At 34.6% G+C, this 24518-nt stretch overlaps 2 protein-coding genes across 2 annotated transcripts; one reads left to right on the forward strand and one right to left on the reverse strand.

Annotated features, from left to right (window-relative positions):
* The first annotated feature begins 372 nt into the window (after positions 1 to 372).
* Positions 373 to 15643, forward strand: LOC133335460 (uncharacterized). The gene is made up of 10 exons (XM_061543769.1): positions 373 to 434; positions 756 to 855; positions 9670 to 9952; positions 10748 to 12016; positions 12084 to 12324; positions 12394 to 12536; positions 14590 to 14770; positions 14836 to 15204; positions 15284 to 15429; positions 15491 to 15643. Exons 1-10 carry the CDS (start codon positions 380 to 382, stop codon positions 15638 to 15640), a joined length of 2937 nt encoding a protein of 978 aa, XP_061399753.1. The 5' UTR covers positions 373 to 379; the 3' UTR covers positions 15641 to 15643.
* A 2532-nt stretch (positions 15644 to 18175) lies between these two features.
* LOC133335794 (uncharacterized) lies at positions 18176 to 19647 on the reverse strand. Its single transcript, XM_061544127.1, has 3 exons — positions 19376 to 19647; positions 19231 to 19319; positions 18176 to 19167 (listed from the first exon to the last, which is right to left on the reverse strand). Exons 1-3 carry the CDS (start codon positions 19645 to 19647, stop codon positions 18176 to 18178), a joined length of 1353 nt encoding a protein of 450 aa, XP_061400111.1.
* Positions 19648 to 24518: the final 4871 nt, after the last annotated feature.

Genomic DNA, 24518 nt, shown 5'->3' on the forward strand with positions numbered 1-24518 from the left:
AATGGGGTTCAAAATCAATCTTTCATAGATATTTGCAATTATTTAAAATAATCGACAATACGATTTAATAGTAGGGATATACAAATCAACTTTTTACTAATCGATTAACCGAATGACGACCTATCGATCCCTATACTCAAGTCATCGTTGACAAGCTGGTGTTATTTTTTATTATTCTACAGTTGCATTGCATTCGCGAACGTTGTATCAGTAACATATATATATATATATATATAGAACTAAATTCCAATACGAACACTTATAAGATTTTAATGAATATAATTTATAAAATTTAATTAAAATTATTACTGTGTGAAGGGGAAAACAAAAGAAAAATACTTTGTAAAGTAAATTGTGTGGTGTGACGGCAGTTTCGATCATGAAACAAACGAATATTGGCCTGTGTGCCATTGTAGCCCTTGTGGCTTTGTTGGGTAAGTGCGAAATAGAGAAAAAAAACAAAATTAAGTTTTGTTGTTGTTACGACGACACCATTGCCACCAACACCACTATGAAATGGCGCTGTCATAGAGATAATGCATTTTGTTATTGTTGTTGTTCTTTTGCGAATATTTTCCGTAGAAAAAAGTGTTTGTTAACTTTGTGTGTATGTGCGTGTGTTTGTTAAAAACAAAATAATTGTGTTTATTACTAATAACAACAACACTTTTTGCGTTTTAAACAAAAAATTATCAAAATCAAATTTTTCTATTTCTTTGTTTCACCATTTTGTTTTTCTGTTGTGCTTTTTCTAGGTTTGAATGCAGTTAATGCATCTCCTGTTCACCAACAACAACAATTGGTGGGAGCAAACAAATGCACCTGGGGACCAACATACTGGTGCAGTAACATAACGTAAGTTTTTTTCATTTGCTTGAAAAGAATAATGAAATCAAATATTTGCGATAGTGAGTGCATTTCCACAGGCAATGTAGACAAAATGAGCTAGTATTTGTAAACACCACCAACAACAACCACAACATCAAAAATTAACTATATACAAAAGAAGAAAAAAAATTGCGTAGTCATTTGTTACAACGCCCCAACCGAGCGACCGACCAATCTACCGGCCATTGTTTGTTGAAAAACCAAACCGAAAAAAATTCTACTTATTTTGTTTTTCCTTTCATATTTTCTTCAGATTCGTGGTCGTTGCCGCTGTTGTGTTATGGTATATTGCAGATTTGAAAGACAAAATTTTAAAAATAACTACACATATTATTTTTCCAGAAAATAAAAAAAAAATCTGCTAGACTGGTCAATAACATACCACAAGCAACAGCTACACATTTGTCCAAACGAAAAACTGACAAGAAAACAATGACATTTTTTCCGCGGACACAAATATTATTTTCGTTGTTGTTTTTTGGATTTTGAGAGACTCATATTTTTTTTTTTTTTTTCGATTTATTGTAATTATCAATAGCAACAAACTGATAAGGAATATTATGGCGGCTATATGTTGTTGTTCGTTAGAACAAAGCAAATAGTGGGGAAGATACCGGGTTGACATTATTTTTAAAGGCATTTGCGACGGAAATTGGTCCCAATGAAACTTATATTTTTAAACTGAATTATAAATCAAGTGCAATATAGGATTCGATTTCAAATCATTTTAAGATGTCGGTCTTTGACCGGTCCTTGGGACTTTCACCTGTGGAAAGGTGCATACATGCCTACGCAGTCCGAATTGAATCAACGTTTTTTAATAATTGTCATTTCGAACTACAGCGCGATTTGGGTTTCAGATGTAGATTCTAGTCAGGGCATGAAATCGTATCCTATATAGCTGCGCAGGCCAAATTCTTTTTAAACGCAATTTTGCATTCAGATTATGTTTTCTTTAAATATCATATGGACAGGAAATACGTGGCTACGGAATTCAAATTCCTTTCAAATAAAAATAAGGATTCAGATTATGTTTTGATTAAGACTCTATATGTGGGCAAACGCTTACATGGCTACACAATCCAAACTTTGTTTAGATTAAGGTTTTTCTAAACTGCCGGACTTCTATATGCGCTTGATACATTCTCCTATTAGAGGAACTTCGGGTAATATGGAAAATGAAAATGCTTGAAATATGTCAATGCCGCCTCGATAAATGTAGTTATAATTAGTGAAAACAAACATCAAAATTGGTTTTGAAAATTTACTTAATCTCTGGTTTTAAAAGGGGGCTATTTTTAATGGGGGCTATTCCAAAACATGAACCCATATATTTATGCATTCATTGCTACCCAAGATTGCAATAAATTGGTCCACTTTACCCAAATATTCTGGTCTCCATTACCCGCCAAGTTTATTAATTCGCATTTTCGAGTTTTTGAATATAATGCAATAATATTTTTATTGGCAAATATAATATTAGGTTAGGGAAAAAGATCTCCGGTCGTCGAAAATGTCGATAAAATTGCTTTCGTAACATCGCCCAGGTGCTAAAAATCGACCATAACACCATTTTAAATCATTTACACAAAGCTGGATTCAAAATGAAGTTCGATGTTTGGGTGCCAAACCAATTAGGAGAGGTGTCGGCCAATAGGAGAGGTGTCGTGTTCCACCAAGACAGCGCTAGGCCACACACACATCTACAGTGACTCGCCAGAAACTTCGGGAGCTTGGTTTTAATGCATCCAAAGTAATTATACTGCACCATATGATGAAGTGCCAATGATTCCGCAGAAATCACAGAGATCGCAATATTTATGATATAGCTTTGAATTTCCCCACTCCCATTGCTATTACTACTAGGATGTTTTGTTTTGCAAGTCAGATATATCGATGCACGATTTGATATAGCTATCATATATAAGGTCCCGCTCATTTCAGTATTTTTAAGGATTAATGCGTCTTAACCTTAAAAATGCCAAAGTGGCAGTAATTTTACAGTCCGGGTTCTGGGAGTCTTACAATTATCAATATAGTTATATGTTATGACATCTATCCATAAAAAAGGTCCTGCCCTCCGGCATTATGAAGGCTTTAAGCTTATTTTCAGAACGGGAAATCTGTACTTTTATTTTCTGTAGGTTGAATAACTTTTTGTCGACATTTTCCAAAATGAAATTTTTTTAAATGGTCCCGCATATTAAGGTCCTGCTTTTTTCAGCAAGGTTTTAGCTGCTGAAATGGTTAATATATATATATATAAATGAGGGCTGTACCAAATATCGGTACTAGTTTTGTTACAACCTTTATTTATGCTAAATGATTTTTTAAACGACGATGTCTTAGACAAAAGGGTGAAGAAGTAATTAAAAAAATCTGTCACAGACCCAATATCTTTATAGAATTTGTTGAATTTTCTTATATCAAGTAGTTCATTGAAATATTCTATCAAAGAAAATCACGTACATATATTCAAATACACATTTAAAAACTGCACTAGAAGTTTTTTTCGATTGTAGGCATTTTAATTCCAAATCTAACTTGAGTCATCTTTACTCATTCATCTATGAAATCAATTCTTCCACTTTTGCACAATTTTAATTGTTAATATTTAGACAAGAGTATCAAATTGCACACTGCCTCTATTCATTTCAATATAAGTAATTAGATTAATGCAGTCTGGTCTTATTTATTTTCTTTACCCTTTTGTTGTTGTTATTTTGATTGCAAAACCTATATACAACAACAAATCAAATAGTAAACAAGAAAATTAGCACAAATCGTATTAATGGCATTTTTGTCGATAACCTCTTTGTGTTGAAATTTTTTTTTTATTATTTAAACAATACAACAGCATCAGAAGCACCAGTATCATTATTTCAATGTATAAATATGAAGCTGGTCTATACAAATAAAACAAAAAAATCATAATTTAATATTCACTTTTGTAGTTCATAGACATGATCTCTTCTTTTGAATTGAAATTCCTGTTGGACTTCCTTTTGAGATTACGTTTTAGACATAGGTCATTAATGTTCATTGAAAAAATGCGGGAAACTGGGATGCGTTTTTATTAATTTTGCTTTTTATTTCTGTCATGTGAATCTTACATGAATTTTGTTTTAATTGAATGATTGTATTTGTTGTTGTTGTTTGTTTTTGTTTTTTTTTTCTTTTCTTTTTTCAATTTCAAATTTTTGATGACTAAGATCTACCGGTGTTAATAACAAATTGCCTTCTGTTATTGATGTATGTGTAAGCGAGTGTTACTCACGAGTATTTGCATTGTTTGTTTTATAATCCGACTGTGTATAGGGGAAGTAAGGCAACTGGAAGTGTGGTGTGGGAAATTTGTGTTCTAATTTTACACGAGGAGATATTTTCAAAATTTGGTCACTTTGGTTGGATCGGAAGCCTTAATATGGCTATCGGTATTCTATTTTCAATATAAAATTGTTACAGTAGATATCGGATATAAGCACATCTCATATAAGAAAAAATCTCATATAAGAAAGATTATCAAAAACACCGAGGTTATACTTTCTTATATCCTATAATTCCATATAAGAAAAAAACCCATATAAGAAAGAAATCTCCGGCATTTTTGGAGTTTCTTATATCCGATATCTACTGTAGTGATATTAGCAAGTTTTTCGAAACTATATCTCAAATGTTGTGATCTTAACTGAAATGTATACATAGAATAACGTAATTTGTGTGATATTAGAAAAATTTCGAAGCTATATCTTAAATATTGTGAGGTTTTCGTGAATTTAACTCAAATGTACATATAAAGAATAACGTGTTTAAGTTTGGACCCAATCGGAATAATAGTAATCAAATCCGTAAACCTTATGTAGATTTCCAGTAATTGAATCCGTAAACCGTATGTAGATTTCCATGCCTTACATTTTCAAGAGTGGAAAACTATAGAGGGTTTGCAGCTTATATCAGTTACCATATTCGTCTTTGAGGATATCAATGTAAGATGTAGTTCCGCACCCTACTATTGTGCAGGTTTAGATAGGCTACTACTCCAGTTGTGTCCTTGATATTGAAAATTATCCACACACTCATTCGAAGATCGTCATACCGTTTTCAGTGTTTCATCAGTTCCGCACATAATCTCTTCGACTGATACATGCAGCCAGCTTAGAACCTTCAACATGTTGACTTGAACAAACAGAAAGTTCTTTCGAACCACTTCGGCGTTTGGGAAAATGTTCATCAGATGTCGATCGACTTCTCTGATACACCAATCAGGATAAACATTGCCAATGATTTCCTCTCGTCCGTCATCGGGAACACCCTTATTAAGAAGAAGTTGCTCTTTGATTAGTTTCCGCCTCCTGAGGCCCTTGCATCGATATAAAGGCTTCATTATAGACTCAATTCAGTACGTTATGCCAAATTTCATGCAAATCGAAAGATATATAGGGTCTGTGGTGCACCATTTACATTAAATAGGACGAAAATATATATGGGTGCTATATGTAAATCTGAGCCGATTTTCACAATACTTAACACACATCATTCTAGATTCAATTCAGTACGCTATGCCAAATTTAGTGCACATCAAAATATATATAGGGCCTGAGGTACATCATTCTAGACTCAATTCCGTAGGCTATGCCAAATTTCGTGCAAATCGAAAGATAAGAGGGGCAATTTACATTAAATCAGACGAAAATATACATGGAGCTATATGTAAATCTGAGCCGATTTTCACGAAACTTAATACTCATCATTCTAGACTCAATTCAGTACGCAATGTCAAATTTTGTGCAAATCGAAAGATATATAGGGAATTTGGTGCACCATTTACATTAAATCGAACGAAAATATATATGGGAGCTATAGCTAAATCTGAACCGATTTTTCCCAATTTCAATAGGGTTCGTCCTTGTGCAAAACAATTGTGCTGTGCCATATTTCATCCAAATCGCATCCTAAATGCGCCCTGTACTTTGTTTACAATTTTATATGTACAGACGAACAGACGGGCGGTCATGCATAAATCGACTCAGGAAGTGATACTATATAAAAAGTAACCTTGGGTCTATCTCGTTCCCTTTTGCCTGTTACAAACATATACATTTAGACATAATACCCTGTACCACAGTTTGGTGAGGAGTATAAATATCATCGACACCAACATTCACTCAATGACTTCTTGCATCGGTTTTCTACTTGCCGTCATGGAATTAGGGTTTCGAGATCGATACTCTCTCCTACCACATTTAATGATTCTTCTTGAGTCAACGTCATTCACATCCGTCAAGGGCGAAGTCGAAATATGTATCTAGTTTCCTCAATTAAATTGAGGGGGGACTTTGATGGGTTTGGGAGGATTATTTAAATAGTCTGTAATAAAATTAGCATTGATCGATGTCATTGGGGAGTTAGAAGTAAAGTTTAGGACTGAGGGTACTAATAAATTACTCCATGTAGTCAGTTCTTGTGTTAAGTATCGTGACTTGACAGCTAAGCCTGAAATTTTTGTTCATGAGCATAGGTATCAAAACTGCTCCGTCGGTATCCGCCTACAAAGTAGGAAGTGAATTTGTGGCGTGTCATTGGGGAGTTAGAAGTAATGTTTAGGACTGTTGTTGTTTTGTGACAGGGTTATTCAGGACGCCAAATTAATTAAATTAATTACAATCCGCAACCTTGGACGATTCTAATAGCATTCAGCTTTGCTTCCCGTAGGCGGTGCAATGAGAAATTTACCTATGATCTAAAACTTTCATTTTTCCCCAAAATGCAACCTCCTTTTTATCGCAAAAGTTTCAAAAAATTCTTTGTTAATATTTATTTTTTTATACCCTAAAATATGTCTAATCGTACAATAGCCTTTTTGGAATTAACTTCAGCTATCTTAAAATAATAAAAACAAACAAAGGAAACAATCAGCTTTAAATAAAATTATTTTCTTTTTTATTTGTTGCAACTTTGCCGGCGATTGCATTATCACAAAATATTTGTTGACAATAACATTTCTGCAAAAAGGAACAATTCAAATATAAGAACTTACATATGTATATATGGATTCCTCACGATAAAACTACAAATATATGCATATATCATATAGTTCATATATTTGGAATATGTCTCAACCGGGAGCAGACATATTCTAGCAGAGTCGCTGGACTCATTTATCATTGAAAAGGAAAAAAAAAACAAAATCGGAAATTTAAAAAGCAAAAGAAAGGAAAAAGGCTGGTAATTGTTTATTGTATCCAATGTCCAAACATTCCGAAAGTGATTGCAATGGCAACAATTTAATACTTTAAAACAAAGTCCATTTAAGGGGACCCCCCCCATTCTCGGGGTCAAAATTTTTGTTGATATAATTCGAATCTACACTGATTAAAGAATGTCTCTACGAAATTTCAAGTGAAAATCTCAAGAACTGTTGAAGATATATCCGATTTAGTGTGTCAGCATCAAGTGACGGCTAAAGGGTTTCTCAAACTTTAAACGCGTTTTTCTCTAAACATTTTTTTGCGAATGGCGGGCACGATAACTCAAAAACTAATAATCCAATCGGTTCCAAATTTTGCATCGTTTCTCTGGGAGTGTATAGCTCTCGTATGAACTAGGATAAAGCCAATCGGTGAAGATCTTCCTTATTTTTTAGCTTGGTTTTTGGTAAAAAATAGGCGATTTTCCAAAAATATTTTTTCAAAGGTCCGCCATTTTGTTAATTTTAGAGCGAGGTCAATAATCCTAGTTCATACGAGAGCCAGACATGTACTCTTTCCAACACCGTTGGAATTTTCGGATTCCGATGTTCCAGTGAGGAGTTATCATGCCCGCCATCAAAAATAAGGACTTTTCTTTGATCACAAAAAACAACAACAAAACAACAACAAAATTTTTTTGTAAATTATTTTTCTTCCTTTTTAAATTCTCAAATATATATGTGCAAAGTTACAAACCTTAACAAGCATTGGTATTCATTTACCAGCCCATTTAAAATCTTAAAAATAAAAAATTGAGAATGGGGGGGTTCCCTTAAGGAAATTTAAAACTTGTATCACATGAAACTATTTACAAAATAGCCATGGTTTTGTAAGTCATTAATATGCGTTTTATTCATGATTGTAAGCGGTTTTGGGTTATTGAATTTCGACTTGAGTGTTCTCTCCCCCTACCCCTGTCCCTTGATTTTATTTAAAGAGAATACTGAAATATATTTTTTTTTTTGTGGGATTGCACAAAAAATTTATAAAAAAAATATTTGTTTGGGGTAGAATTTAAAAGTATTTTTCGTTCGTGCATTGTTTGCGGTTTTTTTGTTCTTTCATTGTTTTCATTTTTTGTTTATTTTTTTAAATAGTTGCACCCAAAACCCCTGCTTATCATGTCCATGAGTTATTCCAGTGAATTTTTGCCCTCCTATAGTCTTTATAGCACACTTTGTTCACTCCCGTTCAATGGATTTGTCATTATTGTTTATTTCAAATGCAGGCTCATTACAGTTGAACTCTGTTTGGCATGTAATTTTATCGTAAATGGCATTTGTTCGATATTACGTTTGAGAGTGTGTATGTACAATATTGTTTGTGATTCATTTTTATCACATTGAAAATATTATGTTGTGTACTGGAGTGTAGTGTGTGGATACGCTTTCATTTTCATGTGAAATGCTGAATATTAATTTTCAGCAGGAACAAAAAATATGCCTCAGTCGGTTATATCACTGAGTTCACATAAATTCCTCAGTTATCAAAACTGAAATTAATATGGAAGCTGGATGCAAAGACTTGAAAAGCCGGTATTTTTAATATTAAAAGAAATGGATAATTTGGATTTAAATTCAATTTGCTGGGATGTGTTTTCAATTGTGGCATTTCATTTGAAAATAGGTATTCCTTAATAGATTATTATTTGACATTTTTAGTAATGAGTGGTAAATCTCCATACACCGCCTGGGGCGAGGATAAAGACATATAACATATAACGACATATAAGGCCATAGGTCGTTCCATCCTGAATTATGGTGCCCCAGTCTGGACTTCTTTTCTTAGCGACACACAATGGAGATATTTGCAACCGGCTGTGTCCAGATGACGAGCGTCGATCACCCACCTCCATGAGGAGACCAGGATGCTGTCTGTCAAGCAACATGTGTTGTTCACTAGACAGTTCCTGCTGGCATGCTCTATGCCGTGTCATCCTAACCATTACACAGTGATGGCAGATCCACCTCCGCGACACATCCGCCAGGACTTTGGCGCTATCGTGATGGCATTCAATACGTCATTCCATCGGACTTCAACAGATTGTCGATAGCGAACGCTATGAAATCCGTGCCTCAATCCGTGACGGTCTCCGAAGCCATAAATGGCTACAGATGCAATAAGGTCCTACAACAACATCATCCTGCAATTTCGGAGAGTGAGAGGCTTCTTCCGTTCAATTCTGGCAAAACTAAGGTCCGGATACAGCAATGTTCTCAACTCGTATCGAGAGCGCACTGTCCCTGGAACCCTAAACAGGTGCCCCTCCGAAATAGTATTTACCGCATCATCAAACACACAAAAAAAAAAAAAATACCACAACGAAAGTCCATCTATCTTTATCTTATCTCACCATTCGTTCAAGTCTTAATATGTGTACTTGCATTTTACAAGTTTTAACAGCTCAGCCTGCCTTATCGTTTCAACGAATATTTATTATAAATTAAACTTGTTTTTTTGTTTTTTGTTGCTATTTTTAAAAACAAACACATTTAATTAATAATTTTCATTCTTTCTTTGTCTATTTTTTCAGCAATGCTAAAGGTTGTAATGCTGTACGTCATTGCATTCAAACGGTTTGGGAGAGTCATCAGGTTCCCGTTGACAATGATTCCATTTGCCAGATCTGTAAGGATATGGTGACACAGGCACGCGATCAATTGCGTAGCAATGAAACCATGGAAGAATTAAAGGAAGTCTTTGAGGGCTCCTGCAATTTGATACCCATTAAAATTGTTAAGAAGGAATGTTGCAAATTGGCCGATGATTTTATACCCGAATTGGTTGAGGCTCTATCATCACAAATGAATCCAGATGTAAGTTTTGAGTAATTTGGAAACATTTTATATGTAATGTAAACTCGAAAGCAAATGTACTTGATACCACCTTGAGTCATTCTCGTCAAATACTTATTTGGAAATTTCTCTATAGGACACCTAACAGCGCTTCTATTATCTATTGACGGCCCGAAAGGTCTTTAGTTTTTTATATAGAAACGCTGAAGGGACTTCTGATGGACCTTAAGGGCTCCTATTGTCTTTAGATGACCTGAACTGCTATAAAATATTTGATAGGCCTATATTGTCTATAGAAGACCTGAAGGGGCTTCTATTGCCCATAGATGACCTGAAGGCCTTCTATTGTCTTTAGAAAACTTAAAGACCTTCTATTGTCTATAGAAGACATAAAGGCCTTCTATTGTCTATAGAAGACATAAAGGTCTTCTATTGTCTAAAGAAGGTCTGAAGGCTTCTATTGTCTAAAGAAGGCCTGAAGGCTTCTATTTTCTATAGAAGACCTGTAGGCCTTCTATTGCCTATAAGAGACCTGTAGAGTTCCTTAGAGGCCTGAAGGTCTTCTATTGTCTATAGAATACCTGAAGGGCTTATTATATTGTCTAAAGACCTGAAGGGTTTCTATTGTCCATAGAAGACTTGGACTTGTATTGTCTATAGAAGACTTGAAGGACTTGCATTGTCTATAAAAGGACTTCTATTGTTTATAGGAACACCTAAAGGGATTATATTTATGTGTTAGAAATTCTCACTAATTTCCACTTATCTATAACTTCTATATATTTTAATTCTTCTCTTTTGCTCTCCCATTTACAGCAAGTCTGTTCGGTGGCTGGCCTCTGTAATAATGCCGAAATTGATCAACTTCTACACAAATATTACACCGCTTCCCTTGATGGAACATTACGTGAAAGCGAAGAAGATACATCCAGTGAAGAAGCTGCTGTAACAAAAATGATAACTACAGCTCCTGAAACACCTAAAAAGGCATCATTGACTTGTGGCAATTGTTTCAATATGGCCACTCTGTTGACCAATAAATTCCAATCCAGCAATCGTGATGATATCTTGGAAAATATGTTACATCTGTGCGGTGAAATGTCTTCATTCTCGGATGCTTGTGCCAACATTGTGTTGACCTATTTCAATGATATATATGATCACATCAAAGACAATCTTGAACCAGCTGGTGTTTGTCACATCTCGGGTGTATGTGCTGCCAAGTACCATCAACATCCCGAAGATCCCAAAGAAGAAGAACCCATTGATTTAATGGCTCCCGGTAATGATGATATTCCATGTGAATTGTGTCAACAATTGGTACATCATTTGCGTGATCTCTTGGTGGCCAATACCACAATGGAAGAATTCAAACAGGTCATGGAAGGTCTATGCAATCAAACTAAAGGTTTCAAGGCCGAATGTTTAAGTATTGTTGATCAATACTACAGTGTAATCTACAAATCGTTGGTTGATAATTTGGATGCCAATGGTGCCTGCTTCTTGATTGGTGTATGCCCCAAGGGATCAGATGCCATGTACAAGAGCGATATAATGCCAATGTTGCCCGCCATACCGCCAGCAGAGGTAAAAATAACCATTCGCAAGAAGTTGGGTGCCCATGAACCTAAATTCACCCAGGAAGAACTTAAAGATATGACCTTGCCAATTGATCATTTGATGGGTGCCGCCAATCCCTTCCAGCTGGTCAACAACGGTGAATTATGTACCCTTTGTGAATATCTATTGCACTTCATTCAAGAGACATTGGCCACACCCTCCACCGAAGATCAAATTAAACATACCGTCAAGAATATCTGTCACAAATTCCCTGCCAGTGTTCGTGGCAAATGTGATGATTTCGTTGATATGTATGGTGATGCTGTTGTGGCTCTATTGATTCAAGGACTAAATCCTGTTGAAATTTGTCCCAAATTGCAAATATGCCCCAAACATCATGAAAACCACAAGGATATGGAAGTGTTTTCACCCAAGGCCACCGATGAACAGGATAAGCCAACATGTCCTCTTTGCCTGTTTGCTGTTGAACAAGCCCAGGAGAAGATCAAGGGTGACAAGTCGAAGGTAATGAAATATATTTTAAAATTTATTTTGGTAATCAAATTAATTGTTTTCCTTTTGTTGTTTGCAGAAAAACATTAAAAATGTATTGGATAATTTGTGCACACACTTGCCACAAAAACTACAAAACGAATGTGTCGATTTTGTCGATACCTATTCTTCGGAATTGATTGATATGTTTATTAGTGACTTTAAGGCCAATGAGATCTGTGTTGCTTTGAAATTGTGTCCAAAGACAAACAACTATTTGAACGAATTGGGTATCAGCGTTGAAGATGATAGCTCCAGCCAAGAAATCGATAATGATATGTGTAAGAATTTTGTTTTCGTATTTCGAAAAAAAAAACAATGGTTTCTAAACGATTTTCCTCCTTCTATAGCCTTTAACGAAATAATTTCTCACGATGAAATGCCCGTTGAAATTGTTTTCCAACAGCATGTCGAAGGTATTACCCCCAATTGTTTGTTGTGCGAGGAAATGGTTAAAATTGCCGAGAAGCGTATCAACAAAAACACCACAAAGGTATGGATAATTTTTTATTGATTTGTTTTTATTTTTCATTAAATTAAACTGTTTGTTTTTGAATAGTTTACCAAAGGTATTATTATGTCCAAGGTAAATTGAAAGTTTTAAATTATTTCCCATGTCAGCTATATGGTTTAGCTCGATCCTTAGCTATTTCTTCCATAAAAGTAAAATTTCAAAGCTATTCAGTCTCAAATAACAAATTAAATAATGGCACGTTTAATCAGGATTCCCCCACCAGAATAATGAGAGAGTGTCACAGCTCCCCAAATATAACCTTCGTGTCATACCATATGATAAATAACTTTTACTAGCAGCAAGTCATTTCACCTGGATCAGAGCACTTTCCCATAATTGTCTTCAGCATGAGTAAAATGTGGGCAATGGTTATGTCACTCTCGAACTCAGGTATTAAGATGATAGGACTGGTGTGATAAAAAAGTGAGCAATGGTTAAGCCCCTCTCGAACCCTGGTAAGAAGGATGATAGGACAAATTTAACGACGAAATTGTGACTGTTGTGAATAAATGCGCATTTATTTTAATCGATATTATTTCGATCATCTCCCAAAAGTGGCATAGCGAATAGAATATACAATAGAGCCACCACAGTTTACAATGGTTGATTAATGCAGCACAAAATCAACTAAAACGTTGAGCCCCGAAGTAAGTATGGTAATGCTGAAACCGGGATTTTGGAATATGACTAAAATTTCTTATTTGTCGATAGTCACCCACATCGTTCCATAAGCCTGGACAATAGCAAGGGTAGTTCCGCTTTTAAAGCCAGACAATGTGATATGTACAGATTTTACTTTTTGTTCCCGAAATACTTTTGCAACAGTATCCCTCCTCATAACACCTATGTGGACCATCTACATGAGGTTATGAGGATTCTTCCCTTACGTCAGTATTGCAGTATCGCTTCAGAAATAAGTATATCAATGTCAAAGGCGTGGATTTTTTAAAGAATATCTTTGAGGATCTATCAATGTCAAAGGCGTGGAGTTTTTAATGAATATCTTTGAGGGTCTATCAATGTCAAAGGCGTAGATTTTTTAATGAATATCTTTGAGGGTCTATCAATGTTAAAGGCGTGGATTTTTTAATGAATATCTTTGAGGGTCTATCAATGTCAAAGGCGTGGATATTTTAATGAATATCTTTGAGGGTCTATCAATGTCAAAGGCGTGGATTTTTTAATGAATATCTTTGAGGGTCTATCAATGTCAAAGGCGTGGATTTTTTAAAGAATATCTTTGAGAGTCTATCAATGTCAAAGGCGTGGATTTTTTAAAGAATATCTTTGAGAGTCTATCAATGTCAAAGGCGTGGATTTTTAAAGAATATCTTTGAGACTATATCAATGTCAAAGGCGTGGATTTTTTAATGATTATCTTTGAGGGACAGTACATCATTTTCGGTAGGAAAAATGAGTTCAGGGCTTACAAAATAAATATAATCGGGCGGTAACAATACATAAGGGTGCTTCAGAAAGAATCACCCTTAACATTTTTTGGTGGATAGAACTCCCTCATAAATACCCTTCCTTTACAGCAGCATAGCAGTACCTTTAGAGGGAATCATCCTAATTATTGTTCGAATTTCCCCACCCAAACGTATCAGGATGGATCTTCAACGATACAAAAGGAGAATATGTTTATTTAGCAGGTCTGAACTGTCAGAGATATGTCGATGATTCTACTTGTTTCTCAGACCGAAGTTTTTTGTTCTATAAATGCTACCAAGTAATTGTTTTATCTGATAGTGGTGGACCGACACAAATTTAAATTTTAAATTAAATTCAGGGCATAGTAGTGCCAAATTAAATTTATGTCAGGTTCAAGATAATCACATTGGTACTCCAGTTGTTCGTTTTCGCTAAACTTAGTTGTTATTGTTGTATCATCCTAACTGTTGTTGTTTCATATATTTATCTTTGTTATTATTTTAATATTATTATTCCTTATTTTGCCACCATTCATATATTCTATAATAAGTTGTGTTAAGTCTTCCAATAAAAATTTATTATTTTTTTTAATTTATTTCAGGATGACATCAAAAAGGCTTTGGAAAAATCATGTGAAAAAATGCGCGCCAATTTGCGACCAAAATGCCACAAATATGTTGATAAATATGGTGACAAAATCGCTGAATTTTTATTGAAGGAAATGGACCCGAAATTGATTTGTGCCGAATTGGGTTTGTGTCTCTTCAGCGAACAGGAAGATTGTAAGTAAATCGAAAAAAAAAACACTTCTTCATAAAATAGAAATTAAAATCTTCAAATATTCCAGTGGAAATCGATGAAGCCTTGAAATACGATGTCATTGCAATGCCACAGGAAAATGTTGTTTCGCCTAAAAATGGCCGTTATAGCGGCTTAGATGAATCGATGACCGTACAAGAGCCACCCACCTGTGTGTTGTGTGAATTTGTTATGACAAAGCTTGAAAACGATTTGAAAAATAAAACCGAACAGGATGATATTAAGCGTGCCATTGAAACTATATGCAATCGTATGCCCAAGACCGTGGCCAAGAGCTGTGATAAGTTTGTTGAGCAATATGCCAATGCGATTATTTCGCTGATTGGTAGTGTGCCACCCAAAGAGATATGCCAACGTATGCAGTTGTGTTTTGCTGGCTTGGATGAAGTTGTTAATGGTAAGGACAAAAAGAAAAATTGGGATTTTCCTTCTTTTTGGAATAGGAAATACAGTTCTATGTTCTTATTTCCCTTTAGATGAAGTCATTGAGTGCGGTGTTTGCCATGGAGCATCTTCTTCACTTTTGCCCTATTTGAGAAAGCATACCGAACATGATACCATTAATGTCAACGATTTGATTGAACTTGCCTGTGAAAATGTACCAGCTAAATATTATAAGATTGTAAGTTTATTGAAAATTATGTATATGATATTTTCTTATTACCTTTTATTTTGTTTTTCAGTGCTCTGAAATGATTCAAGTTTATGGCAAGAGCATTATGCATTTGTCCGAGAGCATAGTTATTGATGAATCCAGCATTTGTTCCCAAATTGGCAAATGCTATAATCATGAAAGATCTTCATTGGCTTTTGCCAGAATTTCCGGTATGTGAAAATAATAAATTTCTTTTATCTACTCGACTATCTACTCCCTATTAACCTTGTGTATCTCTTCTTTCTCCTTAGGTTAAATTATCTGGCAAATCTAATAAATAATTATTAATCCTTCTATAATAATAAAAATAACCAAATCTTTGCAAGTTATTTGGTATGATGGATAGACAAAAAAGTGTGGGTGAATTCTTAATAAAAAATTGTGATGCGCGTTTATTTTGTTTTTGTACATTTTACTCCTTGTCTAAATAATAAAAAAACAAACCCCCCTCAAAACAACAGCATGCTTTAAGGCGGCATATACATGTATAAAAAATCTATTTTATTTGTATTAATAAAAAAATCGAAAGAAATAAAAATATAGAAATTGAAACGAAGATCTTTATATATCTCTAACATTAAAAAAAAAACATATTTTTTATTCTATATCTTTTCTTCTATATACATATATATTCTATCTACTTATTTTTTTATTATAGTAAAATATCGATAAATCATATGTATAAATCTTTTTTATTTTTCATTTTTCTCGTTTTTTGTTTTATTTCTTTTTTTCAATGATATTACATTTTTAGTTGGCTAATATGAATCGTTTTAGTATGTTAAGATTTTATTTTGAAAAATAAATTTAAAACACAACAAATATTTTACAATTATTTATCGTTCATCATACATTTCTGCCACTTGGAGGATAAAATGGGACTAATAGGTGTCAATATTTATTTTCAATATGGTATAAAACTTTAGAATTTCAATTTGTCTAAAGTTTTTTGAGCTTCAGACGGTGTGCAAAGACTCTCTGCGCTTTAGATGGTTTGCAAAGACTTACTGTGCTACAACTCGTTAAAAGACCCCTTGAGATTCGCTTCGTCCAAAAAGACTAGCTGACCCTGACCCTCTGCTCGTCGAAAAACAAAAAAAATCGATATTGAAAATATCTTTGAACTTTAATGTTTTCTTCTATATAACATATCATTAGCTAAAATGCAAAAAGGCGTTCTTTTCAGGAGCTGTCTTATAAAAACGGAAATAAAATTTATTCATAACGGCGCTAATGTGTATGTATGTAGAGTTACGTTGCATTAACATTTGTGTATAAAAATAATCACCTATCAATTAAAAAATCGGACTATATACAGAGTCTGTATTTGACCTAAAAGTATGCTATAATTTTCTTTACAAACCCGCAGCCATTATGAAAGAAAAAATTGCCACTTTTAAAAAATCATTTTTTGTATGGTTTTTCATTTTCAGGTAACAGGCGCCCAGTACTGTGTAGGTGTATTTCCGATCATTGTTGAATTCAAATGCAAATAACTCAGCAAGTACTTAACCGATTTTCAAAAATGTTGCAAAAATGATTCGAGGGAATTCTATTGACAATACAATACGTACATACACATATGTTATATAAGAGAAAATTAGCATTATATGAAAGTTCAACGATATTTTCAATATCGATGATTTTTTTGGTTTTTTTATGCTCAGGGTGACTTTAAAAACTAGATATTTATCGACAAGCAGGGATTCGTTATAGGCGTGTTGAAGCTCAGGGAGTCATTATAGACGAGCTGAAGGTCACGCATTCTAGGATAGGGATAGGGATTCTTTATAGAAGATCTGAAGCTCCTGGTCTGTATAGACTGAAGCCGTAGATTGAAACTGGAAGTTCCCCAAAGGAGGGTGTATATCTACGAAAATGTTTAACCTCTACCTTTTTGGTATTCCAAACCACGGCATAAAGAGCATTACTTAGGCAGAAGATTGTTTGATTATAACGTTTGCACCAAAAACTGGCGATATTTACTAGCATTCTTTTTCTTGTTTTTCTATACAAAAAATATATAGGTAATATGGACGGCTATCTTTGAATGTGTAAGATATAATTATCCCAAGGTTCTAGCAGGTCGCCTTCGATAGCTTATATTTGTCACCCGTACAGTTATTTTGCGTTAAGATCAGGTGCATGGTTCTCAAGTCACTAATCGGCAGTACTTGAGGGGAGCTGATGAAAAACCTTGTTGATAAGCCACCAATACTGCGATATTTCCGTATATGCGGAATACGTCCGTCAGTATAACACAATGCCAAATTACCTTCCAAAGGCTGTAAAAGGGTGTCTCCTGACGTGTTTTCTGCAAAATCGTTGTGGATGGTGTAGCCGCCTCAATTCGTATTGGACGCCAATTGGCAAAGGTTTAAATGGCACGACCTTGAAGCAACTATCGAGACAAACCAGAGTTTTTTCACTTTTGAGATGTGGATGGTGTAGCCGCCTCACACAGCTCCACAGCACACGTCCAACCAAATCTCCCCACCTAACCCCATTTTTATAATGCACACAATGTATACAGATCGCAGCCGTTATGTATCTGAAGTTTGAAACAGAACCAGATCAAGCTGATAGATACATAACAGTAAAAATTGCTATAGCAACAAATTGTCTAGTGGGGTTGCAGAACTTAAAAGAAATATACTACATCTCCTTTTCAAAGATCGCTGAGAAAGATTTAAATTTTATTTCTAAAACATTATTATGCGACCGGCACCTCAATCTTCTCAACATTTTCATTATCATTTTGATGTACACTTTCCGGTTGGGTAGGTGAAATCTCGATTGATTCTTCTGGCGGTATTTCATCAGCATTTTCAGCTTCATTCTCTTCGTGGATATTTAGTGCTTCTGGTGGTGCTGCTAAATCCTCCAATGACTCTTTTTGAGGAGTCTCATTTGCTGGCAGCTCTAATTGTTCTAGCATGTCCTTGTCAGTGACAGACATTACCTGGGTATCAGGAGGGGTTTCATCTATTGTTAGTGATTTATTTTCAATCAGTAAACTGCCACCATCACCTGCACCCTCCTTACTGGGTATCTTGGAAGAAGTTACATAATTCTCTTCAGAGCCTTTGATCGACAATAGAGATTTGGATTTATTTGCATCACTCAGATCACCTGGCATAGCTATGGGAATTTCATCCAATGAATTCTCCTCTTCCTCAATGATCTCCACGAAGTTCTTCTCTTCTTCGATTTCCATTTCATCGATTCGGATAGTGGCTGAAGAGGACTTACTTGGCACTAACAAAGGAGCTGTTTTCATTTTGATCATTTCATTTAAGGATCTAGATTGCTGAATGCATTCATCAGCACTACTATTCAAATCGGAGCAGGAAACACACGACGATGTTGTAATATTCAGAGAATTTCCATCGGTACTAAAACCCATGGCGGAAGATTTCGAAACATTTCGGTCTATCTTACAATCATGTTTGAACGACGTAATCTTTGTTTGCTGTCCAACTTCGCAAAGATTTACTGAAGGATTCCAAGAACATTGATTCGATACCTGAGGTAAATCCCTGTTCGATAGTATGAGCCAATCGGCTAATTTTTCTTTCCAACTTTTGTGTGGATCCATTTCGGGTTGGGTGGCAATATCATAAACTCCTGATATTAGTGACTCGACAAAGGGGTTATTTTGAGAAAATTCCATCAAATCGGGATAGGCAATGGGCTCAAAAATATCTGAAAGAAAAGAAGTTGCAAACAAATTTTTCTTATGGAACAGGAGCTATATGAAATCCTTACAATTGGGAAATATAAAACGTATATCCTTGCGCACTTTTCCCAAGCATTTGGTTACATAAACATTTTTCTCCATTTCCACGGAATTGCCACTGAAACGAAATTTGGGTTAAAATATCGATATCTAAAATTTGTTCGCTTTACTTACAAATAACACACCATGGAATTGAGTAAATCTTCAACAGCATTTTCTTTGGCCAATATAAATGCTTCTGACGTTCCTTTGGATAGTAATATAACTTGAAACATAAATTCCGGTTCTTCACTAATATCCTGTAAAAATTCAGCAGCCAATTCCGGGGTAAATTTTACCTTACGCTGTCCCTGAATTTGAAATCCTTTCTCTAATAAATAGATTAGTATGGGTTTCCGCTTTGCCATACAATTGGATTTTATAATCATTAATGAATCTTGAAACATTTTGAAATGAAGAAAATGGGTATTCTTTTCGGAATTAAAAAGCAAATACCCTTGTTCGTTTAGACAACAATTTTTATGAGTTTTTAATGAATTGTTGGGTTCCCAAAGGTGCAAAGTAGTACTATAATGAGCTACCTTTGAAATTGTACTAGAAAAGCGTTCCTTTACGCCAAAAACTAACAAAAATTGAAGCCAATTTTATGAGAGTCATAACGAAATTGGCGTTATTTTTTCCTACTTGCTTCAAAAGAGGTTAGGCCGGCCTTCCACGAAATAGCTAATATAGGAATATCAGATATATCTAGATTTGGTCCAAAGAAATATGTGGCCTAAAACCAATATTTCGATGAGGCACATTTTTGCCGCATTAAAGTGTACATACCCTCATTCGCCATAAGGTCGAAGGTATACAAATATTTTAAATATATTTCAACTTTCACATTGACAATATGGAATACATCTTTAGAAATCCCTCTAACCATTTCTGCAAAATTTTTGAAAATCGGTTAAGTACACGCTAAGTTATTTGCATTTAAATTCAACGATGTTCCGAAATACACCTGCTCTTCGGTGCTGTTACCTGAAAATGAAATACCACACGAAAATTGAAATTTTATGAGTAAAGGCTGCTACACCATCCAGATCTTAAATGTTCCAAAATCACTCCGGTTTGTGTCGGGTGTTCTCAGAGGACTATATTCACTCTGTATTCCTGAAATGTTTCCTCAACTGAATATGTGAGAATACAAATCGATTCTACTTATTAGACTCTTTAGGCCTCTGACTTGTTTCGTTAGATCATGAAAATCCTTTCTGAAATGCCAGGGCACTGATTGTCTATCCATAATCGATATCGATCATTTGCTGCAAGACCGGCATAAACAAAAAAAAAAACTATTTTGCAGAAAACACGTCAGGAGAACCCTATTACAGCCTTGAGGGGGTAATTTGGCGTTTTGTTATACTTACCTTAGCGGATGACCTTGCCAAATTTCGTGCTTAAATCGACTCATAAAGTGATTATATGCATATTCTCAAAAGGAGCCATGGGTCTATCTCGATTATTTTTGCATGTTACAAACATATGCACAAAAACATAATACAAAACCTGTACCAGAAAAAATTGAATATTGGAGAGGTTACTAAATTAATAATTTGGTCGAATCCGTACAGACGGAAATATCGCATTATTGGTAGCTTGTCAACAAGGGGTTTTCATTAGCTAACCCCCAAGTCCTACCGGTTAGTGACTTCAGAACCATGCACCAGCTCCTGATCTTAACGCAAAATAGCTAGCCCCCAAGTCCTACCGGTTAATGACTTGAGAACCATGCACCTCCTCCTGATCTTAACGCAAAATATAAGCTATCGAAGGTGACTGCCAGAACCTTGGGATAATTATAACCTGCACATTCAAAGATAGCCGTATTCCCGCTGTCCATGCTACCTCTGCATATTTTTCTTATAGGAAAAACAATGCTAGTAAATATCGTCAGTTTTGGTCCAGACATTATGATCGAAGAACTTTCTGCCTACGTAATGCTCTTAATGCCGTACGGTTTGGAATTCCAAAAAGGTAGAGGTTAAACATTTTCGAAGATATCACCTCTTAGGGGAAAATCCAGTTTCATTCTACGGCTTCATTCTATACAGACTCCAGGATCTTCAGATCTTCTATAAAGAATCCTTATGCTTAAATTCGTATATGTAGACCTTCAACTCGCCTATAATGAATCCCTGCTTATCGATAAATATTCCCTGGCATTTATCTACTTTTTGAAGTCTGCCCATTTATCATGAGTCACCCTGAGCATTTAACAAAAAAATATAGTCGATATTGAAAATATCTTTGAACTTTACAAAATTCTAATTTTCTCTAATATAACATAAGTTTATATACAATACGGGATAAAGCTTTAGAATTCCCTCTAACCATTGCTGCAAAATTTATTAAAATCGGTTAAGTAGTCGCCGAGTTATATGAATTTTAATTCAACGATGTTCCAAAATATACATACTCTTCGGTGCTGAGCGCCTATTACCTGAAAGTGAAAAACCACACAAAAATTGCTTTCACAATGGCTGCTGGTTTGTAAGGAAAATTATAGCATACTTTTAGGTCAAACACAATCTGTATGTAGTCCGATTTTTAAATTGATAGGGGTGATTATTTTTATACACAAATTTTAATGTAACGTAACAATGGTTATTTCCATTTTTATAAGACCGATTTTTTGTGTGATTTTTCACTTTAGGGGAATAGGTGAGCAGCGCTGAACAGTAGGTGTAATTGGGAACATCGTTGAATTCAAAAGCAAAAAGCGATTTTTATAAATATTGCACAAATAGTTCGAGAGAATTCGAAAGATGTATTTTATTATATACTAGCATATACCTGCTACTTCGTAAGTGAATGTGGGAACTATTTAAACTTGTATTAACATATTATTTTATTTTCCCTGAAAGCTGCATATGTCAGACAAATTAAACAATCCACACTTTAATATCGACCATCAATTAAATTTGAGTACCATTTAGTACCAAATTGCATAATTCGAGCTTTAAAGGTTCACCCAAATCCTAATTTTACCAAATTTAGTTCCATTTAGTACCCTCCTCAACCATCCAACAAAACTTCCCGCATACCCCGATCCTACAAATCTATAATGGTCCCAAATTCAAATTGCAGGATTCCAACACTATCGGTTCACCTACCATTCAAATTGTACAAAATTTAGTACACAGTAGTACCACTTTCCAAAACTTCTTACTTAACCCAAACCTACACCTCCACAGTGATCCTAACCCCAAGTTTCAGGATTCCAACTCTATCGGCTCACCCACAATTCAAATTGTACAAAATTTAGTACACAGTAGTACCATTTTCCAAATCTTTCTACATACCCCAATCCTAAGCCCCCACAATGATCCTAAGACCAAGTTGCAGGATTCCAACTCTATCGTTCACCCACAATTCAAATTGTACCAAATTTAGTACACAGTAGTACCACTTTCCAAGCGGGTGTAGTTTCCATAAAATCATTTCTTAATGTGTTGATTGTTCTAAAATATTCCTTCAGGCTTAATTTTTTCTAATTGTTTCTTAAATGGTTAATTTTTTAAACATTTCCATTGGGGAAGATTTTTTTTAAATATTCCTTCAAGTAACATTTTCGAGGAAAATGAAAGCAGACCTCGCTTTTTTAGAGTATTTCTTTAAATATTACTAGAGCCGATCATGATTCCTATTTTTTATAAATTTACTTTTGATAGAATTCAGCTTTCAAAATTTCATGTTTAAGATGTGAACCCCAAAATCGTGTTCCGAATTTCAATCCTGATACATGTTACGGAGCTGAAAGCCTACAGTTTGCACATTTGTTTATTTTTCTAACTACCTGTTCTGGATGCCTGGTATGCTTGAGCAATTTCCGAAAGAAAGTGCCTACTCCAAACTTTAATCCCGACTTCCTGTTCTACACTGTTGTATTAAGTAATAAATACTAAGTAAGAAAATGTGTATGTAGTTAGTTAAATTTTTCTTTATATATTGTTTTTATATATTGTTTTTTGAAATTAAAAAAAAGATTTAAAAACAAATACTAAAAATGTTTCTTCATTTATATATGGAGGTTCAAAATACCTGCTAGTTAGTGGGGGGTTATCAATATTAGTTTCTTAGTAATATTTCTTCACATTCCCATCCTGGTCCCTCCAATGAATTAAAAAAAATCCCAAAAATTTTGTGCATTTTTGGGCAAAATTTCATAAAATACCAGGCGCCCAGAATAAAATAGCAAGTTGCACGCCAAAAAAAAAATAAAATTTTGAAATTTTTTGATCTGGCAATACCCCACCTGCCAAAAAATCGAGCGCCTAAAAGTATGCTACAATTTTTGTAATTTCTTAGTACGGCGTTGCCAGATGCAAATTTTTTCTAATTTTTTTGGCGGGCTACTTTCTATTATTTTCTGGGCGCCTGGTATTTTTGTGAAATTTGCACATTTACACAAAACCAGATGAAAGAAAATTTGTGAATTCATCATATGTCGCAACATAGTGCCTTTGGTGCATATACTTACCGTTTTTTTGGATCCGTAAATAAAAACAAACAATATTTTTAGTAAATTCATTTAAATTTTATTAAATATTCTTTGTAAAAAATATATACATTTAAAGAATATAAATTTTAATAAACAAATTTCTTAACAACTTAATCGACATAGTTGGTCTCTGTCGTATTGCATTCCTTCCTAGTGGAATTTTAGGATTGAGAGTACGGGATGATTGCAAAAGATTTAATTATCGCTGTAGGCGGGGAGGGCGTGCCTGCCATATTTTCAACAAATATGTAGATAGTTTTCAATTGTCATCATACGGAAATCTGAGCATGTACTACAATTCTCCATAATCTGGAATAAAAAAATAAATTTAAAGATATGTATATTTCTTATGTTAAGAAAGATGTTTTAATTTTAAATACGCTTTTTAATAGCATCGGAAATGTTTAACTGGGGCGTAAAAGTTTCAGTTTGGTTAATTTGTTTGTCTCATCGGAATATTGGTTTTAGGCCCCTGTTTTTTGTCTGGCTGGCTGATAAATCTCGAAGGTAGTAAACGATTTCATCTAAATTGTACACATCGCATTATTTCTTCCAAACTTAAATCAAGTCGGAAGATAGGGAATATCGGCTTATTCCTCCTGGTACCAGGTTTCAGGTTCTTCGAATGTGACAAATATTTTTTTTCTGAATACTTTGAATTGCCACTTATTTGCTATTGCCTAGATCTGATTTGAAAAAAAAAACTGCTTCCCAAAAAATGTGCAGGGTAGTTCAATGTTTATATGCTCAGCCTTATGGCTGACAATG

The sequence above is a fragment of the Musca vetustissima genome, unplaced genomic scaffold, assembly GCF_032173495.1.
Source record: "Musca vetustissima isolate MV318-11 ecotype Yass unplaced genomic scaffold, APGP_CSIRO_Mvet_v1 utg16946, whole genome shotgun sequence".
In the NCBI taxonomy this organism is placed as follows: domain Eukaryota; kingdom Metazoa; phylum Arthropoda; class Insecta; order Diptera; family Muscidae; genus Musca; species Musca vetustissima.

What these genes read in the sequence shown, in the direction of transcription:
- LOC133335460 (XM_061543769.1), top strand. Translation starts at nt 380, where the DNA reads ATGAAACAAACGAATATTGGCCTGTGTGCCATTGTAGCCCTTGTGGCT. An exon ending in TCAAGGGTGACAAGTCGAAG is followed by an intron (nt 12,017 to 12,083) that starts GTAATGAAATAT and finishes TGTTGTTTGCAG; the next exon opens with AAAAACATTAAAAATGTATT. An exon ending in CAGCTAAATATTATAAGATT is followed by an intron (nt 15,430 to 15,490) that starts GTAAGTTTATTG and finishes TTTGTTTTTCAG; the next exon opens with TGCTCTGAAATGATTCAAGT.
- LOC133335794 (XM_061544127.1), bottom strand. Translation starts at nt 19,647, where the DNA reads ATGTTTCAAGATTCATTAATGATTATAAAATCCAATTGTATGGCAAAG. An exon ending in AATTCCATGGTGTGTTATTT is followed by an intron (nt 19,320 to 19,375) that starts GTAAGTAAAGCG and finishes ATTTCGTTTCAG; the next exon opens with TGGCAATTCCGTGGAAATGG. An exon ending in ACGTTTTATATTTCCCAATT is followed by an intron (nt 19,168 to 19,230) that starts GTAAGGATTTCA and finishes CTTTTCTTTCAG; the next exon opens with ATATTTTTGAGCCCATTGCC.